At 53.0% G+C, this 20101-nt stretch overlaps 1 protein-coding gene across 4 annotated transcripts in view; it reads left to right on the top strand.

Annotated features, from left to right (window-relative positions):
- Positions 1 to 478: 478 nt before the first annotated feature.
- Positions 479 to 20101, top strand: part of Kcp (kielin cysteine rich BMP regulator) — a 36468-nt gene continuing 16845 nt past the window's right edge. For 3 of the 4 annotated variants that reach the window (XR_015685386.1, XM_087656508.1, XM_087656507.1), the window contains exons 1-29: positions 490 to 596; positions 2623 to 2789; positions 3857 to 4046; positions 4136 to 4212; positions 5453 to 5549; positions 5657 to 5739; positions 5931 to 6024; positions 7019 to 7107; positions 9507 to 9600; positions 9700 to 9779; positions 9856 to 9949; positions 10223 to 10308; positions 10379 to 10460; positions 10669 to 10821; positions 10892 to 10998; positions 11073 to 11166; positions 11723 to 11896; positions 11995 to 12077; positions 12192 to 12285; positions 12362 to 12550; positions 12755 to 12925; positions 15258 to 15434; positions 16316 to 16401; positions 16645 to 16735; positions 16864 to 16946; positions 17036 to 17129; positions 18168 to 18341; positions 18599 to 18681; positions 18932 to 19052. Coding sequence is in view for 3 of the 4 variants with exons in the window: in XM_087656508.1 (XP_087512634.1) it covers positions 521 to 596; positions 2623 to 2789; positions 3857 to 4046; positions 4136 to 4212; positions 5453 to 5549; positions 5657 to 5739; positions 5931 to 6024; positions 7019 to 7107; positions 9507 to 9600; positions 9700 to 9779; positions 9856 to 9949; positions 10223 to 10308; positions 10379 to 10460; positions 10669 to 10821; positions 10892 to 10998; positions 11073 to 11166; positions 11723 to 11896; positions 11995 to 12077; positions 12192 to 12285; positions 12362 to 12550; positions 12755 to 12925; positions 15258 to 15434; positions 16316 to 16401; positions 16645 to 16735; positions 16864 to 16946; positions 17036 to 17129; positions 18168 to 18341; positions 18599 to 18681; positions 18932 to 19052 (3283 nt within the window). In the remaining variant the exon portion in view is untranslated. 4 annotated transcript variants of the gene reach the window in all.

The following is a 20101-nucleotide window of genomic DNA, read 5'->3' as shown; positions in this document are numbered from 1 at the left end:
TAGAGGTTGGAAGGGAAACAGTTATAAGAGCCCAAGAGAGGCCATAAGAGAGAGAGGAGAGTGAGCAGCCACGTGGGTGCTAGGAACGGAACTGGAGTCCTCTACAAAAGTAGCTATTGCTCTTAAGAGCCAAACCGTATCTCCAGCCCTTGTAGAAGGTTTTCAACTCAGCTCAGTCTTATGTTTCCATAACCCTATGAGGTGGAAGAAAAGTCACTGGGACCCCCTAGAGGATGAGCTGCCCAAAAGGGCAGGGGCATGGATGGTCCTGGCCACCCGCCCCCCCCCTCCCACCAACTTCCTGCAGAGCTTAGAACACAACTATGGGTCAGGATCCTCAGGGGCACCGGGGGGGGGGGGGTGAGAAGTCCCAGGTGGGGTAGGGGAGCTGGCACCAAGGGGCGGAGAACCGCCGAGCCCTCCCTGAACAAAGACTGGGTGGGCGGCGGCTTGAGTCTCCGCACCCCGCCTCCCGCAGCGCCTCAGAGCACAGACTTACCGCGAGGCGGGTCGAGCGAGCATGGCGGGGGCTCGGGCGGCGCTGCTACTGCTGCTGCTGCTCCTGCACCTCTGGAACCTGGCGCTGGCCGCGCGGGGTGAGTCGGGGCGTCCTGGGTGTGCCCCAACTTCTCGCTCAGCCCAGCAGACCGTCGGACCGGGCCGGACCAACTTCTCCAGCACCGCCTGGGCTGCGTGTCCCCGGGCGGCCTTGGTGCCCTCTCTTCGTCCTCCCCGTCGGTGGGCGAGCAGGGTGGGGTCAGGGCGGCCAGACAAGGGTTGCTGAACTGGGCCAGGTCCTCCTGCGGTCCCTGCCAAGGAGTCTTGAGCAGCGGTGAAGCAGAGACAATCCTGGCATCTGGGTATCTGAAGTTAATTATTTGTATTGAGGAGAGGGGGAGGGGGAGCGCTGTCTGTGGGAACTGACTTCGTCCTCTCAGGCTCCAAGTCTTGGGGCTTGCACGAATGAATGGTCTTTGCAGGAGCAGGTAGGAGGAGGGTGATGGGGAACCCGAAGACAGTTTCTGGGGAGTAACCAGGTTCGTACCCCTTCCAAGATTTTTTTTTTCCCAGATTTTCCAGGAAAAGGACTGAGCCTGTTTTCAGCTGGGGATCCCAGAGGACACTCCGACCGACTCCTCTGACCCCCTCTGTTGGGCCTGCTTAAGCAAAACCGGAGGAGCTAGTTGGGTGCTGGGGAGTAGGGTAGCTAGAGGAGGTCACACTTGGGTGAGGGGTTTCAGATACTGAGACCCTGTCCACGAGCGTCATCCTTGTGCATGGAAGTTGGGTGGAAGGGCCATGTCAAGAAAAGGCGATTTTTGGGGACAAGGTGAGAACAGGCTGGGTGGGAAGCTGGTGGTGTGAAGGCTAGGACCTGTGGTGGGGAGAGATGGAAATCTGTTGTGACAGATGAAATCTTAACTTGCTGCTCGGCAGCTTGTGCTGTGTGAGAGGAGCAAACTGAAATAGGGGGCTTTCTCTTCAGCTTCTGTGAAGACAGCAGGGGGAGTGGGAGGTTGAGGGTGGGGGGATGGACAGACAACCTAGGGAAACCAGAGATTGGTAAGAACTAAGAGGGATACAGAGTAGTGCTGAGCTGCAGATTTTTGCCTTGAGTAACTGAATTGGGGTGGCATTCACTGAGCCGTGGAAATTGGGCTGGGATGCCCCCCTCTTCGTGATGGCAGTACAAAGGAAAGAGTAGGTGACATCTCCCTGCCTCCAGGCCTAGTGCCCCTGGGAGAAAGACTTTCAGTCACTCCATCTTGTCCTGATTGAGTCGCCACTGTGGGAAAGAAAGGCCAGCCATCTCCTTCAGCCCCTTTCTTGGTCACCACCTCCGGGAAGCCTCCCACTCCCTAGATGTCTGTGGAAAGCGCCCTCACCTCTACCTTCCTGACTTGGGAGTGGACACAGGGGAAGGGGAGGCCCCACCCCAGGCCTAAGCTCAGCGGCACAGGCTTCCTTGATGGACTTAATGGCATCTAGCGCCAGGGACAGGCTGTCTTCACTGAGGCCAGCGCACCACAGCTGGGTTCTGCCTTCCAGAGTCCATTCCATCCAACATGCAGGTTCCTGGCTTCTGCCACATGCCCATAAGCAACGGGGTGGGTGGGACAAGTACCTTTCCCCAAGGCAGTTCCTTTACTGACAGGCATAGATGAGTGGACACGCGTGTCCGTACACACACCAGTTTGCTCCCACATCCTCATCTTCGTATCAGCATGTGCTGTCTCTTGTTTCTAGCATAACATCTCAGGTCTCCGAGCTATCTCTGACCCACAGTGGATGGATGGTCTGAGCACCCCACCTCCATGACTAAAGATCCCCACAGTTAGAGCCAGCTGCAGGGGCGCCTGGGTTGGGATACTGCCATGTCCCCTTTGGGAAATTGGTGTAGGCTACTTCAGTGCTCTCAGGGCTTCTGCCTCCTCTCATTTCTGTGTTGTCATGGTCATGGTATTCCTGCCTTCAGCACCCCTTCATAGACCATGTCTCCTCCCCTGGAGCAGTAGGTGGAGAGGACAGAGCACAGGATGACCCTTGACCCCTGGATGTTTCAGAGGACAGAACCTTACCAGCCTCTGCCTACAGGCCAAGCTGGGTTCTTGTGCCCTTCAGGTGGAGAGGTCTCCAAAGGGCAGCCTAGACTTGCTGATGTCCTTGAGTCTCAGCAGCAGGCCCCCTCCCACTCCTTGGTCCCTTGTGAGACCCAACAGCAGCAGTTATGCCCCCTGGAGGAGAGGCTGGAACGGCTGGAGGCAGACGTGACTTACCTCAGAAAGCAGGTACTGTCGGGACAGGGGTGGGGGAGGGTGGGCTTTGTATATGGGAGAGGTAGAGGGGCTTGAGCTTGGAGGCTCTAAAGACACTAAAATAGAGGTGTTCATTGTTTGTTTTGTTTGAGACAAGGTCTCTCTACATACATAGCCCTGTCTGTCCTGGAATTTACTATGTAGACCAAGCTAGCCTTGAACTCAGAGATCCCCCTACCCCTGTCCCAAGTTCTGGAATTAAAGGCACTGCACCAACCTTCGTTGCTATTTTATTTTTAAGATTTATTTTTCTTTTATGTGTATGGGTGTGTGTGTGTGTGTGTGTGTGTGTGTGTGTGTGTGTGTATGCATAACATGTGTGTGCCCTGCTGCTTTTCGAGGCCAGAAGAGGGTGTTGAGGCTCTTGGAACTGGAGTTGCAGACTGTTACTAACCACCTTGTGGGTGCTGGGAAGGAGACCAGGTCCTCTAAAGGAGCAGTTGAACTCGACCACCAAGCCCTTGTTCTATCTGCTTATTGTTCCAATGGTGCTTGAGAGTGAACCCAGGTCCTCAAATGCTAGGCAAGGACTGTACCACTAAGTATATCTCCCCAGCCCTTAGAATTTTGTTGTGAAAACACAGAGAGGCTCTTATGCAGAGCCTCCAGGTTTACATAGTCTTTCGTGGACTTGGCAAAGAGAATGGAATAGCGCCAAGCATAGGGCACAACTAGGAAAGAGTATGGCCCGGTAATAAACGTATTTAAAAGCCAGGCAGAAGAATGCATGCCTGTAATACCAGCACCTGAAAGACTGAGGCAGGAGGATTGACATGAGTTTAAGATCAGACAAGTAACCAGCAGCCAGGGTTTACTCCCTACTCTAAATTACTCTGTAATTATTGGAGCCTGGAACAAGTCCTGAAATTCTATGGTCAAGGAATAGTCTTATCGTCTCTAAAACATGCTGACCACAGGGCGCCCACCTCTGCTCAGAAACCCTTCTTATCCTGCCTCAGTTTCTGTCTCAATCCATGTGAAAACTGTCCATGAAGGAAGCTGAGCTGAGCCTTCCACCCTGCCCCCCTTGCTTTCCTCAGAACAGGGACCTGCAAGCCAGGCTGCTGCAGCTGGAGTCCTGCAAGTGCTGCTCAACCTCCCCCCAGTGCTGGGGGCCAGGTCACCCCTGTCCTGAAGGAGCTCGCTGGGAGCCTGATGCCTGCACGGCCTGCGTGTGCCGTGATGGGACCACGCACTGTGGCCCCCAGCCCAACCTGCCCCACTGCCGTGGTCAGTATCCTCCCATCCCCCCACCATGCCTATTTGGGGGCCAGGAGAAGGCTCTAGGGTCTCTAGTGACATCACTGTCTCCAACTCAGGCTGCAGCCACAATGGGCAGTCTTATGGTCATGGGGAGACCTTCTCCCCAGATGCTTGTACCACCTGCCGCTGTCTGGTGAGTGCTTGAGACCCACCTGGATATCCTACATCTGCCGCTGTCACCTGTCTGCCTCTTTCTAACCACCTGTCACTGACACGCTGTACTATCTGTGTTGTGGAGTCTATCTGCCCATTCTGCCGAGACTTTTGTCTATGACCTTGGGATTCCAACAGGTTCTATTTTCCGGAGCTCAGTCTCCACAAACTTGTTGGGCTCCAAAGCTTTTTCATGGGATTGTACCAGAAGGAGGGATGCTTAAGAGGCCTCCATGCTCAGGGACAGAGGTGGGAAGACACGAGGCAGGAGTCCATCTAACAAGGCCAGAAGAGACCGGATACTGCAGTCATCAGTCCGGATTTCCTTCTGTAGGCTGTGGGGCTACTGAAGTCCAAAAGAGCTGAAGTGCGGCATGCTTAAAAAAGAGTGTTAGGAACAGCGGCCTGGTATGGAATAGAAACAGAGACCAGTTGGGAGGCTGCTTTAGCTCTTGCCGAAGCACAGGGCCAGAGAGGCAGTGGGGGGCTGCAAGCAGGGTCTGTTTCACAGAACGGGTGATCTACCTGTGGGATCTACTCATCATTCAATCCCGTGGAATAACAATCAGACTAGGGAAGCTGGAAGGCATGGATGTCAGTGACTTGCAGAGAGCTGGGTGAGGGAAGGTGGTGGCTCTGAGAGGGCTTTTTGTTTGAGTCAGAGTCTCATTATCTAGCCCTGGCTGGCCTAGAACTTACTGTGACCTCAAACTCACAGATGTCTTCCTGCCTCTGTCTCCCGAGTTCATTTCTTAGTTAGGTTTTGCAAAATCTGAATTTCAAATAACATGCAATTTTTTAAAAATTTATTAAGTATACCCACATAATAATTGGGACTTTTTTTTTTTATACTATCTCATGCTACTGATACTGGCCTTGAAATTCAGATCCTCCGGTCTCTACCTTCCAAATGCTGGCATCCTAAGTGTCCACCACCTCGGTTTTTTTGTTTGTTTGTTTGTTTTGTTTTGTTTTGTTTTGTTTTGTTTACTTCTTGAGATATGATCTCACACGGTAGCCTGAATCTTACTGGGTAGACGGGTAAGAGAATTAGGGTCTAGCCTCTGCCACTGTTAATGCCCCCGTTGCTCTGCATTACCCAGACCCGGCCATGCCTCTGGTCATCTGGGTCTGGAACCTGCTAGACTTCTAAGGTCTGCAGAATACCCTGCCATGGACGGTAGGGGAGTTCAAGGGAGGGCTTGGTGTCTGCTCTGAAGGCAGGAGCTGTGCAGTGCCAGGGGCCTTCCTGCTCTGAGCTCAACTGTCTGGAGAGCTTCACCCCGCCTGGAGAATGCTGCCCCATCTGCCGGCCAGGTGACCTCCTGTTCTTTCCCCCTTATCTCCTCAGCCTCAGTGGGGCCACATCTACCTGAGGGGATGCATTCCCTGTGCTCTCTCGTGACCCCCTGTCATCCTTCCAGGCTGTGAGTACGAGGGGCAGCTTCACCAGGAAGGGACCAGCTTCCTGTCCACTTCCAACCCATGCCTCCAGTGTTCTTGCCTGGTGAGTTGCTGCAGCCTCTGCCCAGGCCCACTTTCCTGGATCCTCTCTGCCCCATCCTGCCATGTCAGTCAAGGTTAGCCTTCTGAGCCCCGTGCCATTGAGGCTTCTCCCTCCATCCCTACTGGACACCTGCCCACCTTGAACCCACTGGAGGTCACACCCAGGGGTGTTAAGGACATTGTCCATTGTAGAGGAGCCTGGTTCGGTGTGTGCCTGTGAAGTGCCAGCCAAGCCCCTGCCCCAACCCAGTCCTGAGACCTGGACACTGCTGCCCAGTCTGCCAAGGTGAGATCCCACGACCCTTCCATTTCTATGTTCATTGATTTAATGTGTATGGGTTTATATTGCATGCTGGTGCACCGTGTGTTGCCATGCCTGTGGAGCTACGTGCCGAGGATCGAACTCGTGTCCTCTGGAAGAGAAGTCAGTGGTCTTAAACACTGAGTCATCCTTCTAGTCCCAGTGACACTTTTTTTTTTATAGCGTCCCCAGCAGGCTGTCACTATTTCTACTCCAGAGCCCTCCCTTCCAGACTGATGTTTGATTGGTGGGCGAGCAATGCTAGCCCAGCAGCACATTCTGGAGCTACAGAGCCTGAATTCAAAACTCCCCGCTGTCTCATAGTCAGTTCCATGACTCTAGGTCATTGTGCCTTGGTTTCTCCACTTGTAGGGTGCATGGGATATACCTTCAGGTGTTGTACAATCAATGGCTATCATCTGCTCTGGGTGCCCAGACCCAGAACCCTCCCTCAGGGATTACCACTAGATGGTGCCCCTGAGTCACATCCACACTATAAAGGCACAGCCAAGAGGCAGAAGCAGGGACCAGGTACTGCAGAACCTAAGGGGAAGGAGACCAAGTCCTACAGAAGGAAGGCATTCCAGGGAGATCCTGGCTGAAGTGGCACTGGATAAAGAACAGTTAGCTTTGGCGGGGGTGGGGGGCGGCATAAATGAGGCAGGAGTGTTTGGGAAGAGGATTGCATGTTCAAAGACTTGGATTGGCCTGCGGGTCCATGTGTTACGAAGGTCCTATCATAGGTAGGACTGGCCAATGCTTAGTGGGAGAAGTGAGGAGCAGTCACCACAGTGGGGCGAGTGGGTGCTGTGCTGTGTAGGACCGCATGGAAGAACAGGCTGAGGAGCCGTGAGGACCTTACCCTGCCTGGAGCATTGAGGGTCCCTGAGAGTCAGAGGTAGGAGCGTGAGAGGAGCATGAAGAGGAAGGCAAGATGAGGCCCAAGATAATCCCCGTTAGGCCTGCTCTCTATCCCTAGCCTCCGGCTGCACAGAAGGTCACTCTCACAGGGACCATGGCCAAGAGTGGACCACTCCTGGAGACCCCTGCCGCATCTGCCAGTGCCTGGTGAGTCCTGGGGCTGCCGTTAGACTGCCCCTCACCCTGCCCCTGCCACCAGACCTGCTGGATTCTTCATTTCATTCCATGGGCCACATCTGCGGGTACTGAAAGGAGACAGGGATACAGTCGATTGCTTTGTGAGTTCTGTGAGTGCGCAACCTGCCGGGCTCGCCCGTTTGCCCACTCTATTCAGCAGGCTGGTAATCTTGGCTCACAAATTCATGGATTTGTGGAGAGCCAAAAGGACAGGAGACCCTGGGTGACCAGAACTCCAGGGAGTGAGGACTACAGTCAGGCTATCCACTCTCGTAACACTGGATCCCTTAAGATGTGACTGGCCAGAACTGTTATGGGCTACATGTGGTGGCAAATGCCTTTGATCTCAGCATTTAGGAGGCAGAGATAAGAAATTCATGAATTTGTGGCTAGCCTGAGCTGCATAGTAAACCCCCCCCATAAAAAGGTATATTCTGAATGTGGTTATACATGTCTAATGCCAAAGCAGGAAGACCATGAATATGAGGACAGTATGGGTTACAAAGTGAGACCTTGTCACGCCATCTTCCCTCAAAACAAACAAAAGAGGCATTAGGATAAAAAGGAACCAAAAACATCTTACTAATATTCTGTGTCTGTTGCATGTGGAAATAATATTTCATGTGTGATAGATAAATTACAATGCTAAGTTTGAACTTTCTGTTTCCTCTTCCGCTTCAAAAGTTGACCTTGAAAAACATTTACAGGGCTTACGTGTGTTGCAGTAAGATACAAGATACCCCGCAGTGCCATGCGGCCCCATGGGTCCCGGCTCTGGGTGGGATAAAAGGTTTAGGCACAACATGTGTGGCCTGTGTTATCTCATCCTTCAGCAGCCTAGCCGTAGGACTGCCTGCCTGGGGTGGTGTTCACCTAGGCCTTGACGTGTGAGTGCAGAGGGGGACGCAGGGAAGGATATAGGGTAGTGGAACCGGCTTCTGAGATAGACAGCACCCCCTACTCTCAACCTCACAAGCCTATGAGCAGAGGACTGCTATTGCCTTTTGTTTTCAGATAGGTAAACTGAGTCACAGATAGCTAAGTAACATGCTAGGCTGTACCTCTGTGCTAGTTTCCCGAGGCTTCTGTAACTAAGGACCACAGAGTAAGTGGCTTGAAATAATACGAACACAGGCCACGGTTCTGGAAGTCAGAAGTTACCCAAGGGCCGGGAGGTTTGGTTAGCTTAGAGAGAGGCTGTGCCTTCCTGACTACTGGGCATTGTCAGCATTCTTTGACTTCTGTAGCATCCACATATTTTTTTTTTCACATTTTTTAAGGTTTTATTTTCATGTTTTATTTATAGATTTTTTTTTTTTTTGGTTCTTTTTTTCGGAGCTGGGGACCGAACCCAGGGCCTTGCGCTTCCTAGGTAAGCGCTCTACCACTGAGCTAAATCCCCAGCCCCTAGATTTTTTTTTTTTGAAAGACAGAACCTCACTATATATACCAGACTGGTCTTGACCTCACAGAGATCTGCCTGCCTTTGTCTCCCAAGTGTTGGAGTTAAAGCTGTGTGCCACTACGGCTGGCCTCGATTTTCTTATTCTCTTTTTGTAAATGTACTTCTTACATTAAAAAAAAAAAGATTTATTTATTTAATGTGAGTACACCATCGCTGTCTTCAGACGCACCAGAAGAGAGCATCGGATCTCTTTACAGATGGTTGTGAGCCACCATGTGGTTGCTGGGAACTGAACTCAGGGCCTCCGAACCCTGAGCCATCTCTCCAGTGCCTTTCTTTTCTTTTTTAAAATTAGGTAAATATCCGTGTGTCTGAGTGTGGGTTTGTGCATGTGAGTGCATTTCCCGGTGACAACTGGATCTCTGGAGCTGGAGCTCCAGGTGGCTGGGTCTGCCTGCTCCCTCTGCATTAGCAGTAAAGCACTCTTTTTTTTTTTTTTTTTTTTTTTTGGTTCTTTTTTTTTTCCGGAGCTGGGGACGGAACCCAGGGCCCTGCGCTTCCTAGGTAAGCGCTCAACCACTGAGCTAAATCCCCAGCCCCGCAGTAAAGCACTCTTAACTGCAGAGCCATCCCTCTAGCATCGGAATCTGAGTTCATCTTGTGACACTCTCCGTGCGAGTGTGTCTGAACCTGACTTTCTCATAGGAACACTAAGTCATGCTGGATTAGGAGGACAACCTACTCCAGTGATACCCCACTAACCTACTGTATCGTCAACACTGTTTTCAAAAGAGATCACATTCCGAGGCACCAGAGGCAGCCGTTTCAACCTACAAATCTGGAGGGGTGTATTTCATTCCATACAAACACCCAGGGAGTGTATGGCTGGGAGTCTAATGTCATTTCTCTCTCTTGGCTGAACTCTGGGGGTCGGGGGGGTCTCTCCTTTGCCTACCCTTGCCAGGAGGGGCACATCCAGTGCCGCCAGCAGGAGTGTGCCAGTCTTTGTCCATACCCTGCCAGGCCCCTTCCGGGTACCTGCTGCCCAGTGTGTGACGGTGAGTCGGGAGTGGGATAGAGTCTCTAGAGAGGCCCGATGTGCTCGGGGCTGGCAGTGAGTTTCCCCTGATGAGAATCAGAGTACCTTTCTCCAACAGGCTGTTTCCTAAATGGGCGGGAGCACAGCAGTGGGGAGCCCGTGGGCTCCCAGGACCCCTGCTCCAGCTGCCACTGTGCTGTGAGTATGGCTGTCTGGCAGGGAGGGCCTGGCTTCAGGACCTGCCTGCTTCCTGCTGACTGGGCCCTGTTGGCAGAATGGGAGTGTCCAGTGTGAGCCTCTGCCCTGCCCGCCTGCACCCTGCAGATATCCGGGCAGGATCCCCGGGCAATGCTGCCCTGTCTGTGATGGTGAGTGGGGGCAGGGTCACCATTCACCATTCGGGGGCAGGCACCAACTAGGGACAGACTCTGGATGGTGGTGAGCTCTTCTTGCCTTGCGCCCACACCCCTAACCCATAGTTGAGTCCTTACCTAGCCTAGGCACACACATAGATCTCTGTGGTGGCCTAAAGGACATGCCTAAGCGATCTTCCTCAAGATGGGGATATATGGGTCGGCGTGGCAAGATGCTTCCTGCTTAGCCACTAGTCCTGTCCCCCAGTCCCCTGTCCTCCTGTCCAGGCTGTAAATACCAGGGACATGAATATCGGAGCCAGGAGACCTTTACCCTCCAAGAGAATGGCCGCTGCCTTCGGTGCACCTGCCAGGTAAGCGAGCCCACCTTCCGCTCAGCTCTGTGTCACTCCTTAAAGGCTTCTCACTTAGCCTTCTTCCTAGGCTGGTGAAGTATCCTGTGAGGAACAGGACTGCCCGGTCACCCCCTGTGTCCACACTGCCTCCGGCCCCCAGCTCTGCTCAGGTGTGTGTGTCTATGATGGGGAGCAGCTGCTAAGGGTACTCATTTCCATGGGGTGGGGTTCGGGGGAGAGCTCAACTCCAGAAAGGATGGTCTATTAGGCATTTCGGAGTTTGAGTAGAGGCTATGAAGCGGGGCGCCGGTGGGCTGGGAAGGACAAGGATGGATGAAGGTATTTAGGTTGCCATGGTGACAGATCTCCTTGCTGCAGCCTGTGTGCTCAATGGTGAGGAGTTTGCTGAGGGGATCCAGTGGGAGCCAGATGACCAGCCCTGTACTACCTGTTCCTGCCAAGACGGAGTGCCTGTGTGCAGGGCTGCACTTTGCTCTCCAGTACCCTGCCAACATCCTACCCAGCCGCCCGGTGAGCGCCCAGCCAGATCCTGTCTTCTCTGGCTTTGACCAGCCCACCCTGACCAGCCTGCCCCACCTAGGTGCCTGCTGCCCCAGCTGTGAGAGCTGCACCTACCACGGCCTAGTGTATTCTAATGGGCAGAACTTCACAGATGTGGACAGCCCTTGTCAGACCTGCTACTGTGAGGTACGTTCCCAGGCTCACAGCTGCCCCGCAGAGCCCCTCCTGGGCCCTTCCCATAGCCTCTTCCCTGCTCCCAGGATGGGACTGTGAGGTGTTCGGTGATCAACTGTCCTTCCCTGACCTGTGCCAAGCCCCAGAATGGACCAGGCCAGTGCTGCCCCAAGTGCCCAGGTATGCACTTATTGTGTCTGACCGGCCTTGGGGCCCAGACCCTGTTGTCACACAGCCCAGTGGGACCTACAGATATCTTCCAAAGCAATGGCTTTTGTAAGTGTTTTTGGTCCCACACAAATAAAACCCTCTCTGGAACTCACAAGGACATGGGGGGAGGAAAATAAGGATTTGCTTTCCTTTCGTGTTAGGGGACCACCCTTCCCTGTCACCCTACATATCCTCTCAGATGCTCTCACCCATGAACTCAAGTAACACAGGTTGCTGCAATGGGGGGTATGATGGGGCAGTACAGTCCCGGTGGGCATGGTGATGTGTCCTAGGCACTCACGTGTGTAAGCTTTTTTTTCTCAGCACCCTCAGAGACACACATTCACCTCCATCTTTTCCACAGCTGTGAGAGTGATACACACTGCTACACACAGCCCCCTTTCTTTTTTTATCGGTTGGAGACAAACCGGTGGCTCTGGATTCTGGGAGCCTCAGAGAAGCTGCAGGTGACACCTAGCACTGTCAATCTCTGCCTGAACCCCTGTCTCCACTGTTCGCCACCCAGACTGCATCCTGGAGGCACAGATGTTTGTAGATGGGGAGCGCTTTCCTCATCCAAGAGACCCCTGCCAGGAGTGCCTGTGTCAGGAAGGCCAGACTCACTGCCAGCTCCGAGCCTGCCACAGCGCCCCCTGTGGTCACCCTCTGCCAAGCACCTGCTGCAGGAATGACTGCAAAGGTGAGGTGGCTGGGCTGGAACGGGTGTATCTGGCGTGGAGGACTCCCCCACAGGTAGTTACCCCTGGGGACAGCGGCCCATAGCTGCCCCCTCTTCAGGCTGTGCCTTTGGCGGGAAAGAGTACCTCAACGGAGCAGACTTCCCGCATCCCACTGATCCGTGTCGCATGTGTCGCTGTCTGGTGAGTGTGGGACCCGGAGGAAAGGGGAGCCGCATAAGGGGTGGGAGATGGGTATGGGGTGGGGACCACTTCGCACTAACCCCGACTTGGCTTCATTGGTCTGTCCTTTCTCAGAGCGGCAATGTACAATGCCTGGCGCGTCGCTGTCCGCCACTGGCCTGTCCGCAGCCAGTCCTCACTCCGGGAGACTGCTGCCCTCAGTGCCCCGGTAGGCACCGCTCCCTCAGCTACCCCTCCCCTCTGCTCCTCTCGTCTCGCTTGACCTGCCCCATCCTTTTCCTCAGATGCCCCTGCTGGCTGCCCACAGTCAGGGAATACGGTCCTTGTCCGCCACCAGGAGCACTTTTTCCAACCGGGAGACCCCTGCAGCCGCTGCCTCTGCCTGGACGGCTCCGTGTCCTGCCAGCGACTGCCCTGTCCTCCTGCTCCCTGTGCCCACCCGCACCAGGGCGCCTGTTGCCCCTCTTGCGACGGTACCTCCTTTGTGGCACCCTGGGTGGCAATTCCCCTCTTTTTGCCGTCTCCCAGCCTTAATACCCTGCTCCCCACTTACAGATGCGCCTTCCCAGGGGTCCTCCTCTTCTACCTAGTACTTTAGTAAGAACGGAAGAAAAAAGGCCCACTAACACGGTCTGGCCACCAGCCACCATGATGGCTGTCACTCCCCTTCCCCCTAGGCTGCCTGTATCATGGGAAGGAGTTTGCCAATGGAGAACGATTTCCATCACCTAGTGTCACGTGCCACGTGTGCCTCTGCTGGGAAGGCAGCGTCAACTGCGAGCCCAGGGCTTGTGCCCCTGCACAGTGCCCATTTCCCACCAGGGAAGATTGCTGTCCTGCCTGTGATAGTGAGTGGGGAACTGGGGAAAAACACGACTGTGACACACTGCTGGGGCTAGGAGAGGTGCTGATGAGAGAGCCAGGTCAGCCTCCTCTTCAGGGCCCAAAAGTAGATCAAAATAGTAAAATAAGTTTTACAGTAAGAAAAAGGGAGTGGCGGTGACACACACCTTTAATTCTAGCACTCGGGAGGCAGAGACAGGCAGATCTCGGAGTTCAAGCCCAGCCTGGACTGTACCATAGAGACTTCCAGGACAGTCAGGGCTATACAGAGAAACACTGTTTCAAAAAACAAAAACAACAAAATGTCCTGCCCTGATGCCTGAATTTTCTCCTGTCCTCAAATAATTTGGGTGTGTGAACATGGGCAAATTACCGAATCCCATCAGACCTAGCTTTTAGCCCCGTAGAAAAGCTCCCCACTCCGTGTCACTCAGGTATTATCTTAGCCATCTTTATTTTCTGAGACAGGGTCTCATTTAGCCCCTGTTGGCCTCCAACTCGCCATCTAGTGGAGGATGCCATGTGTCCTGTCCTCCTTCCTCTCCTCTCCCAAACGCTGGATCACAGGCTTCTGTCAGCAAACCCAACTTATTTCAGTATCTTCTACCAAATGTAATTTTATTTATTTAGTGACTTTCCTCAAATGAACATGCCAACTTAAATGTATTCAGGGTGGCGATCAGAGGACAACTGTCAGGAATCAGTTCTCTTTGCTACCATGTGTTGCTGGGGATCGAACTCAGATTATCAGACATGTTGGCAATGCCTCTACCCACTGAGCCATCTCATTAGCCCCCTAGGTGGATTAGATGAAAAAAGTTAGACTTGTCAAGAATAGAGGATTACCATTACAGGGAATACAATTAAAGCACAACACTGCTACATTCTACCTGGTTGCAGTGGCCCAGGCCTGCAATTCTAGCATTGGGGCAGTCTAGACAGCAAGATCAAGAGTTCAAGGCCAGTCTCAGTGATATGAGATTCTGCTCCAAAGAAAAATCTAGGGGGCTGGAGAGATGACGTAGTGGCTAACAGCACTGACTGCTGCTCTTCCAGAGGACCCAGGTTTGATTCCCAGCACCACACAGCTATCCATAACTCCAGTATCTGATACCCTCACCTAGACATACATGCAAGCAAAACACCAATGCTCATAAAATAAAAATATGAATAAACTTTAAAAAATATATCTAGTATATCTGTGTATGTGCATTAGATTTTGAACTCTTTAATTTGATGCGCAGGAGTGTTCTTTATGTGTATGCGTGTGTAAAAATCCAAGCACTATCACTCTTTTTCGGGTTTTTTTTGTCTGTTTGTTTTTTGTTTTTGTTTTTGTTTTGTTTTTTTTTTTTTTTGAGACAAAGTCTCTTACCAAACCTGGAGCTAAACTAACAGCCAGCAAGCCCCTGCCACCTTCTGGTCTCTGTTTCCACTAAGCTGGGCTGTAGCTGTGCGGACAGTCCTGTTTGGCTTTTTACTTGGGTATTGGGAGCTGAATTCAGGTCCTAGTGCTTACTGCAAATATATTCTTAGCCACTAAGCTGCCACCTCTCTTACCTCCCGTCCACTGTGTAGCTAAGGCTGGCCTTGAACTCATGATCATCCTGTCTCCATTTCACAAGTGCCGGGATTTTCGGTGTGTGCCATTATACCCTGTTCACCTGGTTGGGTTTTTATTTTGTTGTTGTTATTGTTTGTGTTTTTAGATTTATTATTTTAGTTTGTCTGTATGAGAGTTTTGGCAGCATGTATGTCTGTGCACCATGTGTGGTGCCCAATGCCCTCAGAGGTCAGAATTGGCTATCAGATTCCCTGGAACTTGAGTTTCAGATGCTCCTGAGTCACCATGTTGGTGCTGAGAATTGAACTCTGGGTCACCTGCAAGAGTAACAAGTGCTTTTAACTACTGAGCCACTTTTTTATAAAGGGGACACAAGAGAGTGTCATAGAGGGGTGCAGGGCAGACTAACCCCTTTAATCAACCTGGCTTTGACCGGGAACAGGCTACCTTTGAGCCAGCACCACTGTATTCCTAACTCTAGTCTGGGAGAATTGGTGCCTTCCAGCAGTGGCCCATTGAGCATTTGTGTGGGCAGAGCCTTGTGGATTTTCCCTATAGATGGACACTTGGAACTCTTGCAGGGTAGAGGGGGGAAAAGCCTGCCCTGTGGCCTGTCCAAACCCCAACCCACTAAGTCTCCTTTATTAGAGCCTGGATCCATCTCTAGAGTCTGGATCCATTTACTAGAGCTCTAGACCCCCCCAAGACAAGCCCAGGGAATGACTGCTTTCTTCTCTCCTTTCTGCCCTCCTCTCTGGTTCCTCCTCTAATAGGCTGTGAGTATTTGGGGGTATCCTATCTGAACAGCCAGGAGTTCCCAGACCCCCGGGAAGCCTGCAACCTGTGCACCTGCCTTGGAGGCTTTGTGACTTGCACCCGCCGGCCCTGCGAGCCTCCAGCCTGCAGCCACCCACTCATCTTACCGAAGCACTGCTGTCCAACCTGCCAGGGTAGGAGGGCACTCCCCCTGACCCCCTCACTCCTGCCAGGCTAGACAGCAGTGGGCAGGAAGTTTATATTACCAAGGAGCCCCATCAACTCAACCCTGAGATACACATGCACATGCGTGTGCGCGCGTGTACACACACGCACTCTCTCTCTCTCTCTCTCTCTCTCTCTCTCTCTCTCTCTAACCCACCCCCAGAATTCCTGCTCTGCCCTCTTCTCTGTCCCCGTTGTCCCTGGTTTCACCCCATCCATTGGTCTTTTGCATTCTAAACTTCCTTACTCTTTTTTCTTTTTGGTTCTTTTTTTTTCGGAGCTGGGGACCGAACCCAGGGCCTTGCGCTTCCTAGGTAAGCGCTCTACCACTGAGCTAAATCCCCAGCCTAAACTTCCTTACTCTTAAACTGTCTTTGCTGCCTTCTTAAAATGTCACCCCCCCCCCGAAAACCATCCAGTGGCTCCCGTTACCCTTGAGTCATCTACCAGGAGGGGCAGCTTCTCCTGTCCATCCCTCTCTGACCCCCCATCTGGGTCACAGATCCAGCATGCCTGTGCTGCCCTGTCCTCTCCCATGAAGGCAGGATGTGAAACTTGGCCTTTCACCCCATTTCCCATCCACTGTCTTCCAGCCACTTCCTACATGCAAATCTCTGCAAACTCCTGTAGCCTGGGTGATATTATCCCTCCTGCTCCTCCCCTCCAGTCCTCCTCCTCTGCCATACTATCTCTAGCTAGACTGTGTGGGGTTTTTTGGTGGGGGGAGAAGGGCCTCAACATGGCGTGTGTGTGTGAGTGTGTATGTGTGTGAGTGTGTATGTGTTTATCCAAGTTGCAGGGGAAGGCTCTGGTGATGGTGGTCCTCCCATTGCACTATCCATTTTGCCAGGATGCCTGTACCACGGAATCACCGCTGCCCTCGGAGAGACCCTTCCTGATCCTCTTGACCCCACCTGCTCCCTCTGCACCTGTGAGGTGAGCTGAATCTCTTGGCATCTTCCCACCCTTTTTCTTCCTCTCTGGCCTGGAAAGAGTTGTCTGCACCTAGGCTGCAATGAACACATTTTGCTTGTGACATCTGGTGGGACAAGGTTGTGGTCAGGTCTCTGGCCAGGGGAGAGGGCTGGATAAACTCAGTTGGGTGCCTGCCATGCTGGCAGCACAGCCTGACTTGAAGGTGACTGGGACATCCAAGTAACAGTGTGATCTCTCCCTCAGGAAGGTTCTATGCGCTGTCACAAGAAACCATGTCCTCCGGCTCTCTGCACACACCCTTCTCCAGGCCCCTGTTTCTGCCCTGTGTGTCGCAGTGAGCATGGTTTGCCACTACCTTCTGTGTGCTGGGCACCTGTGCTCTTCCCCTGTCTCCTTCTGCCAGGTCTGAGGTGGGGCAGGGTGGTACAGACTCCCTTCTCACAGGAAATGTGTCTCCCCTAGGCTGCCTCTTTCAGGGCCAGGAGCACCAAGACGGGGAGGAGTTCGAGGGACCTGAGGGCAGCTGTGAGCGCTGCCGCTGTCTGGTATGTAGACGCAAGGCTGGGTAAGGGTGGCCTATGCTTCTGGGTCCGAGTCTCCATGGCAAACCTGACCCTGCATCTCCTGCCTGCAGGCTGGCCAGGTCAGCTGTATGAGGCTCCAGTGCCCGCCTCTGCCCTGCTTGCTTCAGGCCACAGAACCAGGCACCTGTTGTCCTCGATGCACAGGTATACCCAGCCCTGTACTCACACTGAAGCCCCTGGCTCTATAGCCCCCCTGCTGCCTCTCTTGCCTCAGTTCTTGGCTGTCCCCCTAAGCAGCATTCAGCCTTTCCTCCCCCAGAGCAACACACAGTTCGTGGGTTGGCCAGATTCCTCTCCGTGCTGTCTCCCTATTTCCCAGTCATAATCATCATCATTAGTAACAATTATTGAGCACCGTATTAGACAGTGTACTAGACCCTGAGCTAAGCAAAACACACACACACACACACACACACACACACTTTAAGGAGCACCATTATCTTATCTATATATTTTATACTCCAACCTATTTTTATTACATTTATTCATTTATTTTTGTTGGGGAGCACATCACAGCCTGCATGTGGAAATCAGAAGAAAATGGGAGTCCTTTATCTTCCTTCACCACCTGAGTCCCGGGGGGTCCAACTCGGGTGGTCCAGTTTGGTGTCCAGTGCATTTTCAGGCTAAGGTGTCTCTCTGGTCCCCTTCCTCCCATGAGAAAAAGGAGGCAGAGGTGACATAATTTGCCTGGCCCCTCAGGTTGCAGGTATCGGGGTCAAGATGCACATACGTGCTGGCCAGTGACTGGAGAACCTCAGCCTCTCTTGGCCAGCCTGCTGCCTCTCACCACCCTGTGTAGTTAATCCAGAACTGGTTCAGCATCTCTTGCGCTGTAAACAAGGCAGGACAGATATAATTCCCATTAAATACAGGAGAAGCCTGAGGCACACGGTAGTGATAAGACCATTCATTCATTCCACGTCTACCTACTACATGCCTGCTGTGTACCTGTGTTGCATGGTGGGTTCCATAGATACTGTCTGCTGCCTGCAGCCTTGATCAAACACGCAAGTGGCTCCTTACACTTCCACGGACATGAGTTCTGCCCTAGTTCATACCACATCCCTGCAGAGCTCCCTCTTGGTGCCCGCATGTCCATGTGCTGACCACAGGTGGGGTTGGGGATGCAGAAGCTCAGATCTCAAACTCAAAGCTTATACCTGCCTACCTGGGACACAGGCTGTCGCGTTCGTGGGGAGGAGCATCCTGAAGGTAGTAGCTGGGTGCCGGCGGACAGCCCCTGTTCCTCCTGCATGTGTCACAAGGGCATTGTCACTTGTGCCCAAGTCCAGTGTGTCAGCGCCTGCATCTGGCCCCAGCAGGGGCCCAGTGACTGCTGCCCTTCATGCTCTGGTACTAGGAACCTGGGGTCTGGGAGGTGGGGTGGGGGGTGGTGGGTGAGGAGCCCTGGGTGGGGGATGAGCAGCCACACCTTCCTGCCTTTTTGCTGAGCTGGGTGGCAGGGGTGGATGTGAGGGGGCTCCAGGAGAAGTGGCCTTCAGCCTTGTACACTCCTCAGTCCCAGAGTAGGGAGCAGGAGCTGGAGGGGGGAGGAACCCCCCTCCCAGCATTGCTGAGGGCTCTTTGTTCTGTTCTTGTCTTACCTCAAGGCTGTGAGCATGAGGGCAGAAAGTACGAACCCGGGGAGAGCTTCCAACCTGGGGACGACCCATGTGAAGTGTGCATCTGCGAGGTAGGAGAGGGCAGGATGTGGAACTGGAAGTTTGGGTTCCAAACTTCATGGAGCAGGACTGTGGGGTATCAGAATGTGTCTCTGGGCCCAGGACTGAGGCTGAGCTTGGTCAGTGGGAGCAGACCTGGATCTAGACAGAGGACAGGTCTGACTGGGGAGGCTGGGTCTGGACCCCTGGATGGGGATCTGGTGCCAAGGAGCAGCTCGGCTTCCATGACCTTGGACTCACCTCTGCTCGTTCTTGTTGCAGCTGAAGGGCAAGGGGCCTCCCAGCCTGCACTGTCGCCGGCGCCAGTGCCCCAGTCTGGTGGGCTGCCCACCAAGCCAGCTACTTCCTCCTGGCCCCCAGCACTGCTGCCCTGCCTGTGCCCGTGAGTCCCAGGCTGTGGGATAAACCAGGAGGGCGGGGCTGCCCCTCTGAGAAATGCTTGTAGAGTCAGCTAGCCCTCCTCCCACGGCCCTCTCCTGACTCACACAGACAGTTCTGGAAGCTTCTGCCTAAGTTGGCAAAGCTGGGGGTCGGGGGAGCTGGCCTCTGCAGCCCATGCGTGCAGGTCGTGGAACATCCTGGCTGGGAGGTGGCACGGCAAGGTGGCAATTATCTTCTGGCTCTGAGGGAGCTGTGAGGCAAAGGGACATTGGGGGGAGGGGATAGAGAGAGCCCATTCTGTTTCTTTTCTGTGAATAAGAATTTGTAAAGAGGGCTGGAGAGATGGCTCAGTGGTTAAGAGCACTAACTGCTCTTCCAGAGGTCCTGAGTTCAAATCCCAGCAACCACATGGTGGCTCACAACCATCTGTAATGGGATCTGATGCCCTCTTCTGGTGTGTTTGAAGACAGCTACAGTGTATAATAAATAAATCTAAAAAATTTTTTATAAAGATGTAGAGCAGGCTGTAGTGGCGCATGCCTTTAATTCCAGCACTCAGGAGGCAGAGGCAGGTGGATCTTTGAGTTCTAGGCTAGCCTGGACCACACAGAGAAATTACAATTTCTCAAAAAAAATTATAAAAGTATGTAGGGGTAAAGAGAGTTGTATTTTTATTATAAATATTGTAAAATAGCCAACTGTTTCCGTGATTGAAGACTTGGGAGTTTGCTCAACCCAGCCATCCTTCTTCGTGCAGAAGCCAGGTGTTGTCAGTGAAGTCAGTGAAACACAGCTTCCTAGACGTGGTGGCTCACCTTTGCTGGCACACTCACGTGTTCCTCCACACAGGCAGGGTTCTCTGCTGGGGATTGTCTGCCCCTCTGCATTCTTACAGTTCTTACTGTAAAGACATAGTCTGCGATATCCTACAGTTTCACCCCAGCCATGTTTCAGCTAGAGCTCAGGAGTATTCAGTACATTTGTAATGTAAAAACCACCACGGCCCTCCATCAGGACGATCTATCCGATCTATCCTTAGAGCACTTGCTA

The sequence above is a fragment of the Rattus norvegicus genome, chromosome 4 (genome assembly GCF_021556685.1).
Source record: "Rattus norvegicus strain SHRSP/BbbUtx chromosome 4, alternate assembly SHRSP_T2T, whole genome shotgun sequence".
NCBI lineage: Eukaryota > Metazoa > Chordata > Mammalia > Rodentia > Muridae > Rattus > Rattus norvegicus.
Note: the sequence above shows the minus strand (reverse complement) of the source record. Positions and strands in the feature narration are given on the sequence as shown.